A 14,676-nucleotide genomic window follows, 5' to 3' on the forward strand; every position below is an offset into this window, starting at 1 on the left:
GGAGCGGTGAGTATCTATGCATGAAACGATCCCCCGTATTGTCTTGGCGTTATGACGAAAATGACACGTCACCTTGGTACCAATGGTGGGGACGAGGCCCACAGCTGCCATGTATGTACTGCCAATGGTTTTGATTTTCTCTATGTCTTTGTAGCACTCTTTATCCATGAGCTGCAATTCAAATAAGTACAAAATGCAGACACTGTTTAAATCTCCCGCAGGTCTGTTTTCAAAGTCGAAGGGAGGGAAATAAAAACTGCAAATCTGCATCCCACCTCGTCAAAGTCCGCAATGATCTCATTCAGTAGTCTCAGGCACTCCACTCCCATGTTGTTGCCGTCCAGTTCGATGTAGAAATCGTTGAAGTTTGGGATTGATGCAAACAGGACACCGACTTGTGCGTAGGACTGATAGTAGAGATCCTAATGCAGAACAATAGAATACAGTGTAACGGTGTCAAAGTGCATTTTGGTGTCTTCTCATTCGGGGTTTCTGTCTGTTCATCTACCTGTTTGTCTGCCTGTCTATTAGCGAGGCTCACCATGTTCCTGGGGTTCGACAACAGGAAGTGCTGAGCCACGTGTGCGGGCAGAAGATTGAAGAGAATCCTCCTGTTGTCCAGCTTGACTTTCTCCATGCCGTCTCGGTCCTCCTCCGCCTGACAGAAAACGCAACACACACAAACAAACAGAAATAAACAAATACGCCCGTGAGGACTGGAGCATGTCCCACATTTTCACCACACGGGGTCAGTAGCAAACCTTACAACGTGGGCTGTGTGGCTCATAGTTGGATGGACTTGGGTACATTACATGACTAATGCTGCTGGTTAAATGATTAGATTAGATTAGATCAGCTTTTGCAATTCTACTATGCAAAATACCCTCCTGGCGCCAAGTGAAAACAAGCGCCTTACCCTCGAGTTTGCCAAAGTACAGACAGCTGGCGGCCTATAAATACAAATCCTCCATACAAGTTTACATATATCAAGGTTGAAATGGCAGCATTTCTGCAGCACACAACGTATATTATGACATCCACACTGGATTCACACACTTCCTGACCTGCACAGCCCAAAGGAAGTCCAAGCGTAGTTTGAGGTCAAGTTGCCTGGAGTGGAGGGCCAGGGCGCTGACAAAGAGCAACAGAGACAGGATGGGCTCATAGCCCCGGATGTGGAAGGACCCCCCACTGTGGAAGAGAGACCAACGCACAAGTCAGCACCGGACTGGACCACACAGAAAACTACACATGAGGGTTGAGTGGACCCCCCACAGTGTCGAGAGCAAAAAAGTTGTATTACACACACATATATATATATATATATATATATATATATATATATATATATATATATATATATATATTTACTTCAAAACTAAATCTTAAATAAAGGAAAAGGTACAAATGAAAGCGATTAAATTGTGCTTGAAACTTTGAACCGTACAATATTATATTATTGAAACAAATGAAATAATAATATCTCAATAACCTTATTAAATTCGACATGATCACTTTTCAGGGACACTGATCTGTGTGCCAATAGAATTGTCCGGGTCCCCTTCTCTACCACATTGTCCTTTCAGGCTTCTGATTTGGAACTAATGAGCACATGTGCTGCTTCAAAGGGTGCAAAATGAAAGAGTGTGTGGGCTGCAGACAAGCAAAAGACTCCTCCACACACATACATCTGAGAACATGGACTGGAAATGTTCCTTCAAACTCCTGGTTATCCGTCCCTTCTCCGGATCAAATGCAGATGCTCACACAGCCAATCATTTCCCAGGGAATCGCAGATAATCTTTTAAAAGTGCAAACCAGCGGTGTTGTGTGCGGTCATGCCGTGCCGTGAACCTCTCACCCTGCACTCTTGCGAAAGCCGCTGAGCTCCAACACGGTGACATACAGCACCCCCAGAAGGACCATCAGCACCATCTTTGGCAGCCAGGAGACCCGCAGGAAAAGTGCGAGGGTGAGTGTGCCCACCACGCAGGACAGGTAGGCGTAGCGGGCGCCGTCACAAGGCAGCTCCTCCATGGTGTGGTTGGCGCCGCTGTCCACATCGATGATGACGATGGAGCTGTTGGCGTTGGCACTACCCCACAACGAGGGCATGCAGCCCACCTGATCGAGGCGAGACAGATACATGTGCATAAGGATAAAAGTAGACAATGGTAGCCTACTCTCATCGAAATAGTTAGTATGATATCGCTTTCTTCTTTTTTTTAAACTTTATTTACTGTACCATCATCTAAACAAGGACAATTGTGACTATTTATAAAATCTGTAAGAATAAATCATCTCACAAGTCTAGTATAGCATGCAAAGCACTACCTTTTTTTATTTTTCTAAAAAGTATCTACAATTACAGTCCAAGGCATGGCACCATTTGTCTTACTGGTTGCCCATAATGGTGGGTGTTTTTTGGTGGGTGACTAGTGGATTTGTTACTGTTGCCTTTTTCCCACTTACCACACAGGCCTGGGCCACAGCGTAGATTAAGAGCACTATAAGAATACAGAGAGCAGTGCGAATCTGAATGGTCAGGCACCCTGGGAAACACTGCGAGACAACAACAAAGACAAGTCAGGTGAAGGCGACGGGCACCATGAGGAATTGTGACTGATGCATACATCAGTCACAATAATAATATTTATATTGCAGTCTATACGTGTTTGATACTATATATGGCAAGACTACGATGAGACAAAGTGTGTTAGCATTAGAATAGCATAGAAAGAGAGGCTGGAAATCAAATATGTAAATGCTGATTGGGGTATAGCGGGAGGTGAGTAGAGCAAGCAAAGAACAGCAGAGAGAGAGAGGGAAAACATGAAAGTGTAAAAACAACTTTTAAACTGACACAGGCAGGAGCTTTGAGGACGCCCATCAACCTCAACAAAAGCTGAAATGAATAGACTAGTTTAAACACAGCACAGGGGCTTAGAAAGTAATCTTGAAGCCAATGAATACTGAATCGTTATTACGAGCCTTTGTGAAACACATTTACATATTTCTCTTTAGTCAGCAAAAAAAAGAAGAGGTGCAGCAGAGGGAAATTAAAACGAGGAAACTTGACAGCTCTGTTTTGTTTGAGGTGTGAGCAGAAGGTGACTGAGGAAAGGAAGGCGAGAAGGACGTGTTTACCTGTACTCTAGTGATATGCAGGTACATGATACAAGCGACTAGGAAACAGATGCAGAAGACGAGAAGGACAAGTACCACTGTGCCCCTGAGTGGATGCAAAAAAAAACAAGAGAGAAGAAGATGGCGGGGGGTTAGTCAAAAAGACAAAGACCTGAGTAACTAAGAGGGAAATGGAGAGAGGGGAAGCAACAGGGCAACAGATTGTGCTGCACGTACTGCGGTATGATGAGAAGATAGACAAGGCCAAACAAGGCGGCGAGGATCAGAGAGAGGACCACTGCGCTGATGAAGTGCTCATCGGGAAGCTGGTGGTACTGCGTGATGCCAGAGAGCAGACAGAGAGTGGGTGACAACGTGTCATTCTGAGGTTTAATGCACAACAAGCACAGGTGCGGTGTTGTCTCGCGGTGTCTTGAAGCACCCTCACCCTCTGCTCGCGCTCCGAGCACTTGTACATGAGCGTGAGGAAGTTGAGGTCCGCCGTGTCCGACTCGGTCTGGCGGGCCTCGATCAGGCGGCCGATGTAGCGGTTGACCCGGGTTCTGGGGCTGCTCTGGACCACATTAGCTTGGTTCGCATTGGAGCGGTTCCTCAGTTTCTGCGGAGCCGTCCGCATGGCCCGCCGCTGTGTGGAGATGGAGAGGGAAAGAAAGCAGTAATTCACAAAATAAAAATGTAGAGCTCGAAAGACAACAGTGTGATGAATAGGCTGCGATGCAGCGCCCTGTCTTCTCCGCACTACTGGAGCATTATCATATGAGGAGCCAGGGTGAAAAAGAGTCAACAATAAACACGGGCAGCTGATTATACTTTCAAATTAGGACATTGCCTTCACACTTAACTTCATTACTGAATGCACCCCGCTGTGGCTAAGTGTCTTCGGCAGCCAAAGGGAGCTGCTTTGCAAAACATTGGGCATTGGAGCAAAGCCAGAGAGTTAACATGGCAGAGTGGATGTTTGTGTGTGTGTGTGTGTGTGTGTGTGTGTGTGTGTGTGTGTACATGTAAGGGAGCATGGTGAATGAATTGTGTAGCTCGGTGGAACCGCAGGGGAGCAAAGGGTGAGCAAGGATCACCAGAGGGTTCATGAGTTCATGACATCACATGAATGTATACATCTCACTGACTTCCTTGTTTTCCTCCTTTGCTTTCTGTCCTTTTCTCCATGCTTCTGCATATTCTTCTTTCCTTCCTTTCCTGCTCCGTGTAGTCTTCTTTACTTCCTTATTTCCTTCCCTGCCTCAGTATATTCCTCCTTCCTTCCCTGCTCTATATAGTCTTCCTTACTTCCTCCTTTCCTTTTCTTGCTTCTTTCCTTTCTCACTTGTGCATATTCTTCCTTACTTCCTCCTTACCTACCACAATTCCATATATTCTTACCTAAACGTCCATCTTTCCTTTCCCACTTCTTTGATTACATCTATTCTTCCTTAGTTCCTTCCTTCCATGGCTCTGTATATTCTTCCTTACTCCCTCTTTCCTTGCCTGCTTCTGTGTACGTATCCTTTCACTCGTCTTCCCTTCTCAGCTTTTATCTATTCTTTCTTTTCTTTCTGCTTTTCATCCATGATTTTGTGTATTCATCCCTACTTCCTTCTTCACATCCCTGCTTCACCCTTTCCTTACTTACATCATTCCCTGTCTCTGTTAATTCTTCCCTCCCCCATCTTGTCGTTCTTCTTCCTTTATCTCTCTGTTTCCATCCCTTAGTTCTCTGTGCTTCCCTCATGCTTTCGGTTTGTTATTCACGAGGCAGCAGCACAGATGCCGACTTCTCCTTATATTCCATATTGCGCTCAATGTAGCACAGGACACATCATGCAGCCATGTCTGCTGCACCAAAAATCCTATTCATCCGTATTGCTCCCCTCCGTGCCTTGAATGCATATGTATTTCAACACAATTCAAGTGTCTGTGGTCTGAATGCAAAATTACCCTTCAGCAGTGGGTGCATGTATGACTTAACCTGTCGCCACTTTTCCATTTGTCTTTCATTTTATATGAATCTGCCTTCTGTCTACGCTGCGACAGTGTTGTCATTATCAGTAATGTAGATCTAAGAGGGGACATGTCGTGTGAGGTTATGGTTTACTGGATGCAGCCACTAAGGGCGACATCATAAAAGCAGAAAAATGATGCTTTCTAAAACTTTCATAGAAAATATCTAAAACACAAATCTGCACTACTATACTCGTTTTGACATCCTTGGATGCTTGTCCTGACCTTAACCACAACTGTAACATACCTCGCCAACCCTTATCTAAGTCCTTACCCCAAAACAAACTCATGGGAACTATGTATTTCATATTTCATATTTCTTTGATCTGTGGTTAGTCCCCAATATGAGAAAAATGTATATACCCAACTCACACACACCTGAAAATCTGGATTACAACAGCTGTTACAAGAATTACACAGCTGCCAGGCCACTGGATTTATGTTAAGGCACACAAGGTCGAGTGAGCTCTTTGACATTTGGCTAGATTGCCAGTGTGTCATGATATATTGAGGTCTTGATATATGACCATCCCTTCCCACCATTCCCTAGCTTCTTACGACAAAGCATTCATCCGTATCTATTTACTGACCAACATGTACAGCTGCTAGGGCGAGTTTGTGAAGCCTTTTTAACTACTCGGAATGTTGAATTATTTTCTCCTTAATTTGGCAATTTCTCACAGATTCATGATATGTGAATGACTTGGAAAGAGACTTATGTGAAGTGGCATATTGGGTGTCAAAGTCAAATCTAAGAGAGTCCATTTAGAGGGCTGTACCTGGCCATTAGCCTAATAATCAATTATTCTGACAATTGTTTTCTTGATTAATCACTTTATCTATTAGATGTCAGGAAGCGGTGACCACCGTAACTTCCTAAAGCACAAGGTGACACATTCAAACCGCTCACTCTTTGTCCAACCGGCCCAAAACCCCCGACATATGCAGTGAACTCAAAATGCTTAACGATTAATGTTTGAGTCTAAAGTCCACAGCAAAGATCCATACAGACGACGACGACGGATGGCAGAAACTGTCTGTGCTACGAACATGCCTGCAAGACTGCACTGTACAATGTTCAATGAGGTGACAGAGAACATTTGTGTGACAGCGTTGGGGACGGGAGCATCTCTTGGACATGCTAAAAATATCTACTGTATGTCCATGAGTTAAGAAAGCCAGTAAATCACGAGGGAATCCATGAACACGCGCTGCAGCTCCTACAATGTTTGTACCCTTGGACGATCAGCAGCTTCGTTCTGTTGGAATAATGTTTTTAGCCCACACTAATGTATGTCCTGGTGTTAAAGCACATTATTGAATTGTCATGGCTTTTATTTTTTGCAAGACTCCCAGAAATATATATTCAATAAAAAATGTTAATATGAAGAACAAAAACTTTAAATGCCTCTCATTAGATGTACAGTTCTACAGAAAGCATGTGACTGATGGATATTGTTGCTCAAGTAGCTTTCATCACCACAGTATCCTGCAATGCTTAAACAACATCAGGAATAAAGACAACTAAAATTCAGGTTGTGGTTTAAATAAAGAGATCAGGCCCACATTTACGGGCCTTTAGAATAATCAAAATCAATAAGTCAAACAAGTGTTTACCAAGTATATTTTAACTATTGCAGAAAACTCTAGACATTCAGACTTGTACATCTTTTTGTCTCCATTTACGTAAGTCACAGCACGAACAAACACAGAAACGTCAACACAGACACTGAGAGTTTATACCTTATCACCGTCCTCGCAGTTCATGACATTGGAGAAGGGAATCTCAGCCTTGAACATCTTCCTGCAGTGCATAAGCTGCACTAGTAAGTAGCACACAGTTTTGAACTTCATCTTTTTGGCGGGCTTTATATCCGAAAGAATCAATCCTGGGAATATCTGTCACCAGATAAGAAACGGGAACAAGGATTTAGTCATGATACCCCACACAGATATATATCTGTATATATATGTATATATATATATACATATATTTATATTATGTAAGGGTCTATAAATCATGCACAGGCATTGGACAGCATGCACAAGGACACATGGTCATGCACACACATGCAATCATTATTATCAGGCTCAGGAATTTCACTAGAAAGTGGTTCAGATAGGGTCAGTCCCACAGGTGGTTTTAATAGTTTTAGGATTCTGCTGCCCTCATTTCTCTTTGACAAAGCTATTTTAGAAAGATTGATCAAAATTAAGCACAAGCTAAAAGCGTTTGAGGAGATGTCATTTTCAGTAAGACATTTGTTTGGCTCGCTGCACAACGTCGAAGGCGGGAGCAAATAAATAAAGGCACAATGGCAGAATGAGTAGCAGCCTATCCAACACAGCTTAGTCAGGGCACATCTTTCTCTGAGCCATGCCTTTGATGAAGTCGAACCATCAGCTCTATTAAGAGGATTAGCGAAGTCTCCCGCATATCGAAGAAAAATGCACGCAACTGGGGTGTTACGGGTTCATACGAGGCCCCGTGTAACCTTACGTGCAAGCCTTACATTGCGTAAGATAAAAACCTGCTGCAAGAGAGGAGAGGAGAGGTAGAAAAAGAGGAGAGTAATATGAAACCAAGACTGAAATTCCCTCTCCAGCTGCTTGTGGCACATCTGTTGGGAGACACACACTCCACACACGTATGTAAGTACGTCGGACTGTGCGGACTCGAGACAGTCGGTGCCACGGGCTTTATGGCCCCAGTCCAATCCAGTACAGGACTGGAAGTGAGCTCCATCATATGACGCAGGACACTTCAGTCAACACTATAGGCCTGCTTCTATTTGAAGGTTTGATTGTACACATTGGCATAGAGGTGAAGGCAGGTCGAGATAAGTCTGCTTTTTTAACCTAGCCTTCTCGGACTTACCACATAAGTCGGTTAATACTGATTAGCATACGTCCTGCAGAAGCAACTGTCCAGGTAGCTAAGGCCGACGTCTTATAGGAAGTGTCATCTCAAGAAACGACTGATGCTTTCATCTTGATCATTCTACTCCGCTAGCAAGCTCAATATGCATTCAGCAGCACAGAATTACAGTGCGATACCTTCCGTCGGTGAGATGGCACTATAAAGAAGGTTTCAATTTCATGTTTTTGGAGGAAGGCGTTCCTTTCGTGACCGTTTCCAGGCTCCACCTCATAATCTCCGTTTAGGCACTCCAGCGTAGATTTGGTGATGTGGACTTTCCTGTGGAACACATGCGGAGATGGGACAGGGTAATACACAAGCAGCCTCATAGGCACCAACAGTCCTGAGCAGGTCATCTGCAGAAGAGTGTCACAGAGACTGTCAAAAGGAGGCCTGACATCCTGCTGAGTCTTTGCTAAATCTTAAAAACAATTACCAGTATAAAAAAAGTGTCAGAATCATGGTAAAAAAAAAGAAAAAAAGAAAACGTATATATATATATATATATATATATATATATATATATATGTATTCTTTTTTTAGGACAATATGCATGTGCGGTGTCCAAAAAAGAATACATATATATATATATATATATATATATATATATATATATATGTATATGTATATGTATTCTTTTTTTAGGACAATATGCATGTGCGGTGTTCATTGCTGTTGAGGCTGGTCTTCATGCTAAATGTCCAGTACTGACCCCGGTAGTCCTCCAGCCTCCATTACATTGGCTAGGGTCACATCATTGGACCACACATCATATTGCCATTTCCTGAGGCCCAGCACTCCACACAGCACCCGACCTGTGTGCAAGCCCACACGCATGTTTAGGTTGACCTCTGTGGCTTCTGCTACCGACCTGCAGGGATAGAACACATGGAGCGTTGAAGTGAGGTTTGTATTTATATCTATACGTCTATAAACAGGTGGAGCATTAAAAGGGCAGTGCAGCAGAAGTACAACAATGAAACAATTCCAGGTGTGAAAGTAAAGAATTACATTTACTCTTTTTGCTGGAACAAAGTAGTTTTTGTTAACTTGTAATTTTGTTTTCAGTACAAGTGCACACGAATAAACGGTCATTTTACTATTTCTAACAAGAGACAACTTTTTTTATTGAAGGAACGCAGTATGACCAGAGAGATTGAGAAGACTGGTCATACTGGGCTGAGTAACATGTGCGACCAGGCCTTTTGCTCGGCAGCGCCACACCTATGGAACAGTCTCCCTGACCACTTAAAGGGCAACACAGCCACTGAACTCTTGAGACTGGCCTAAAAAACGTTTTATTCAGGAAGGCATTATTTTTACTTTGTGTTAATTCATTGTCAGCTATTAATTTTTTATTATGGTTTGCTTTAACTATGTTTTTATTTGTTTCACTATATATTGGCTCTGTGGCACTCTTAGACTCTTTTGAAAGAAAAGTGCATTAAAAATGAAATGCATTATTATTATTATTATTATTATTAGTAGTAGTAGTAGTAGTAGTAGTAGTAGTAGTAGTAGTAGTAGTAGCAGAATGGACTGTTTGTATCATGCTTTGAGAATGAACGAGAGGAAAAGTTGAACCTGAACTGTGAAAGACTTCACTTTGCTTTTCAGACAGGTGAGTGCGACAACAACAACAACAGCAACGACGCAGTGCTGAACTCTGTAACTTTAACTAGATTAAGACGTCAACAACCACATCCTGGCTGCAATGTAGTTTCATGAGTGCGCTCCGCGGCGTGTCTCAAACTGTGCGGTCTCTCCTTTGCTTTGTCTTCCAAAACCTAAAGGATTAAATCTGGTTTTGTTGCCTAAACCAATCATTCTTTTTGTAACGTAATGTCATCCCAAAAGAGAAGTTGTGCCGAAATTGGGTAAATTTCCCAAAAGAGTTTGAACAATATATTATTGAACACAAGCACTGTGTCATTGAATAAGACTTATGCTTATACTAATAATACATGTCTGTCAAACGAGACTCTATAGACACAAACGAGACAAATAATGAGAAAACTGTGGCTGAGGATGTTGACTTTCACGTGCTGGAACATTTAGATCTGCAGTAATATTGAAAAGTTCTCAAACAGTCGACGATCAATATGTTTTACAGGTGATCCATTGTGGGTAAGGCCGCTATACTGTTAATTGTGTGTTTGTTAAAGGAAAAACATTATCAGTATTACTTTAAAACAACATAGTTGATTGAATATTCACTATTAAATCAAGCATTATGTATAATGATCGAGGTTAGCTGCAGGCGAATAATCTAAAACCCTCACTACAAGCATTCTCTATAAATAGATGTGGCAATCTGTCAAGAAGCACACGGGGAACAGACACTGCTCAAAATGCTCTATTTTGCTCTAACATACAGAAATAGACTAAACAACAAAAAAGACTGCTAAGTTGAGCATTTCTGTTTAATCAAGTGTTGCGAAAAAAAAAGTCAGATCGTAATTAAGAAGCCTCCAATCAAGTCATGAAGGTTTCTGATTTAATCTTCCGCTGCATCTCAATCTCTCACTCTCCTTTGGTGCTATACGCGGGGACAGCAAGCTCAATACAATATCTGATTTTCTTTCTCCACGAAAGCCCTCTTCTCCCCTCACTGAGCCAACTGTAGTTCTGCTCACTCAGATGTTCAGTGTTACAATCCATTCACAGCATACATGGCTAATCAGGCTGCAGTTGAGTCTACTTGAAATCTCTTAACATGGGCTCAGTTGAGAATAGAACAATTAAATGAACAATTTCTTCGGCTTCAGCCGCACCTGTTTAGAAAAGCAAATGGACAGATAATGATTTCATTCCTGCGGTGGAATGACACTTTAAAGTTCACTATTGTAATACTGCTCGATAAAAGACAACAAATATGAACACTCACGTTATGGTGTCAATCATGTCCAGTCCCATCTCTACACAGCAGTGGGCGTGGTCAGTCTTGGGTTGGGTCAGTCCGGACACACAGTAGTAACAATCCCCCAGGATCTTAATCCTCCGACAGTGGTTCTCCTGACGATTACAAAAAGAGAATGTGATTCTGTGTCTTCCCCCAATGAGGACCAGTAACAACATCATCTTTACCTCTACGTTCCATCCTCAACAAGCATCATCGTGGTCGCCTCAGTAAGCGTTGAAAAAAAAAAAAAGTACCAAAAGGCATTCCCTCTCAAAGCTGAATCAAAGTTGCAACCGTGGCGCCTGAGAGCAGCAGCGTCTCAGTTTAAAATATTCTGACATTTAATTATAGTTTATCCATTACACTGATCCATATTCATCAGTGTAATTTGTAAATGTAGCTTCGGGCTATCCATCGCTGCAAGTTCCAAGGTCGATTTGAATTATTCATTACCTCCTCGTCGTACACAAAGTTTAACAATGTTGTGATTACAACGGGGGTGAGTGGCGCTCTTACATTACATTACATTTAGCTGACGCTTTTATCCAAAGTGACTTACATTTTTGCTCTATACACAGCAACGGGGAGCAATTTGGGGTTAGGTGTCTTGCTCAAGGACACATCGACGTGGACTAGCGGAGCCGGGGCTCGAGCCACCTATACTCTGATTGAAAGACGGGCATGCTAACCACTGAGCCAGAGTCCCCCCTGATGATCGCCAGATGAATGGGTCATTGGCGCTGGTTAACCAGACGTTGTAATGTGATACTGGATATTGGATTGATTGTTTTATGCCGCAAGGTTGTTTGACAGCGTAGAGCTATGTCACTGGCAACAACCGCCAAGTATAGTTCAAAATGGCCGATCACAGAGACAGTTGAAGGCAATGGAGATACAGTATCTGACCAAAAGATGCCGTGTGAGGTAGAAATGAATAAATACAGGCACACAATCCGAAAGACAGAGGCAGTCAATACAAGTCAGATAAGACAGTTAGACAACATACAGAACACGACAATGTCGCGGATCTCCACGTGGACTAACATTTGTACAGCATGCGAACTCTCGAGACCCTGAAGTACCACCAACACTGAAGTGGTTCTCACAATGCAGCGGTAAATCAAAGGATCAGTCTCACTTTAGGGAATAAGGTGAGTCACTCTCTCACTCTTTAGGGACAATAAGCAGTGGCATGAAAAGGCGGCTTACCGATACAACCCATTATTAGAGGATATGAGCAACAGACAGAGATTTTACCAGGTTACCGAGGACGCCTTTGCATAACCCTTTATTGTTTCCATGGAGGTAATGGGATCACTGGCCATGCATGTGAAGAGCACAAAGCCTCATAATTATGCACATCGGTGGGCACAAGACAAGACGGATGCTCTATTTTTAACATTTAGGGAACATCGAGAGAAGCATGTCGACTGTTGAGCAGTTCTCTGTGAAAAAAAGCTTTTCCGGTTAGAAATACTGCAACGCGAATTGAAATAATCATTGATCTCAAATGAGGATTCAAACCTCGAGAATTACCGCCACGGCGCAGGTGTCTGTCCAAGGTCACTGTTCCCTCGACTTCTGACCTTTGACCATCAAAATCTAGTGGGCATTTGTGCCACATTTTTTTAAACGCCTCCAGGCTTTCCGGAGATTGTGCATTTACAAGAATGGACGGAACGGAGAGACATAATGAGACAATTAGGTACTTATAAAAATACACCACCATTATATAACCTATAGGTTTATAATATAGGGTTATATATATACAATATATATATATATATATATATATATATATATATATATATATATATATATATACAATGAGCTCAGTGCTGAAATGAACAGCTAAATATCTTCACTTCAAAGTTGTTACCTCCCTCAATAAATCGAAAAACACAAGGCTAGCATATACTTTACATTTTAAATCTTGTGAACCGGGTCTTGATCTGGTTCTATCCCGTTTCCATTTGACAATAACGCCCTTGCTTGACTCTAACGGAGCTAATGAGGCCTCTTTGGGGTCACTCGGGTCACGGTGAAGCAGGAACAGATGGCGCTCTAGTGAGGCACAGTTGAAGCTACAGGAAGCAGGGGAAAGCCCTGGTACTTACAGAGTCTCCTACTCTGTACTTTTCCTGTGCTAATCTGCACTGCGAGGGTTTAGAGGCTGATTCAGTCCCAAGCAGGATTACCACCGTCATGTGACTGAGGCATTGTGGGCAATCCGGACGGTCAAGACGGCTACTGTGTGCATATAGGGACAGGTAGACTTAGACACCTACTCGCAATTTCCATTAGAAAGGAAGCCAACATTAATTTTTAAGATGACTGTTTTGGATAATTCATGTTTCCAGTGAGGTCAGAATATATTGCGAGCACAGGCAGCAGCCTCAAAAGTGAGGTGTAGTTACATTACCAGGCACCTTACGTACAGCGCACGCAAATGCTTGCAGAGATGGAAACTGGAGAGCACTCCCAAAAAGAGAGGGAGACAAAAAGGAACACAGGGAAGCGTAAGGTGCATTTGCAACTGTCTGTCTCTGAATCTGCCCTTTGTCAATTGTTGTTCAACTACGGTTGAAATGATTTTCTTAATTACTAAGCAATCACACTATTTTATTTGTTTTATATAAGGCCAATACATAGTCAACACATATTTTCCCATCCACCTCGGCTTGAATTATTTAATGATGTCATTTCGTCAATAAAGGCAGACGGTGATTCATTTTCAAAGAGTGGATACAAAAGTTCTCTCCACGCTGCCTCTTTGACTTCTCCATCTCTGCCTTCACATAAGCACAGACTGGATATTTCCCTTTTTTGTCACCCATGCTGCCTTTTATTGATTTGAATTGATAAGCAATAATTCATGTGCAACAACAAATGAATAATATATCAACACTTCCACCCACCACAAACTGGTGGGTTGGAACGTGCGGGGGCTGGAGATCCGCTAAGCAAACATATTAATATAGATATATTTCACAGATATGACGGATACAACAAACAACAAATGTTCGGCGGTCCAACAGTGTTTTATTTACGAAGCAGGCACTGCTTTTTCTGAACATTAGATTGGAAATGGAAACGAGGAGCACTGTTTTCACCATTTGTGAAGCTTAATCTAATTCTGTAAAAAATGTCTGTGCAGCTTTTAGTTTCTGTCAGTCTTTTCAGTTTGAGATGAGTAAACTGTGTGAGTCAACGTTTCTCTCTCACAATATTAAAAACTGTCACAATATAAAAAAAAGTGTTCTTGAGGTAAAAAGACCTCAAGAAAAAGAAGCCTGATGATGTCATAGTGTGGGAATACACATTTTTAACAAGACAGTCAGCGTTAAAAACTATGTTTGTTTCGATAAAAATACTGGGCATGGTATTAGTCAGTGAGTGAATGGAAATTACTAGAGATGCATTCTGGGAAGTGTAGGATCCAGTGCTTTTGGAATTTGACCCGCATTAGTGACTGAAAGTCCAGACGCCTTGGCCTCTGCTGACCTTCCTTATTTTGTACCTGCCTCATGTGAGTCCCCTAATTAATGGCATGTTGCTTCACTGCAAAGTCAACCAATCATCATCATCATAATGTTTTTAGTTTTTTTTAAACTGAAGCCTTTTTTTCTCCCGTACTCCTCAGTCAAGATCTCAAGCTGGCTAGTTTGGCTTGGGTTTTGCTTCAGTCCACAGTTTTCAGGACATGCGT

At 42.3% G+C, this 14,676-nt stretch overlaps 1 protein-coding gene across 1 annotated transcript in view; it reads right to left on the bottom strand.

Annotated features, from left to right (window-relative positions):
• LOC306747874 (adenylate cyclase type 1-like) overlaps positions 1–14,676 on the bottom strand; it is a gene marked incomplete at both ends in the record, with an annotated part of 33,982 nt that overhangs the window by 905 nt on the left and 18,401 nt on the right. Inside the window, 13 exons of the mRNA XM_079230974.1 lie at positions 73–171; positions 276–422; positions 542–658; positions 1,065–1,191; positions 1,862–2,124; positions 2,473–2,562; positions 3,148–3,232; positions 3,364–3,461; positions 3,575–3,772; positions 6,889–7,044; positions 8,203–8,344; positions 8,778–8,936; positions 10,953–11,080. Coding sequence (XP_079087100.1) covers positions 73–171; positions 276–422; positions 542–658; positions 1,065–1,191; positions 1,862–2,124; positions 2,473–2,562; positions 3,148–3,232; positions 3,364–3,461; positions 3,575–3,772; positions 6,889–7,044; positions 8,203–8,344; positions 8,778–8,936; positions 10,953–11,080 — 1,809 coding nt within the window. The remainder of the gene's footprint in view (positions 1–72; positions 172–275; positions 423–541; positions 659–1,064; positions 1,192–1,861; positions 2,125–2,472; positions 2,563–3,147; positions 3,233–3,363; positions 3,462–3,574; positions 3,773–6,888; positions 7,045–8,202; positions 8,345–8,777; positions 8,937–10,952; positions 11,081–14,676) is intronic.

The sequence above is a fragment of the Taurulus bubalis genome, assembly GCF_910589615.1.
Source record: "Taurulus bubalis genome assembly, chromosome: 1".
Classification (NCBI taxonomy): domain Eukaryota; kingdom Metazoa; phylum Chordata; class Actinopteri; order Perciformes; family Cottidae; genus Taurulus; species Taurulus bubalis.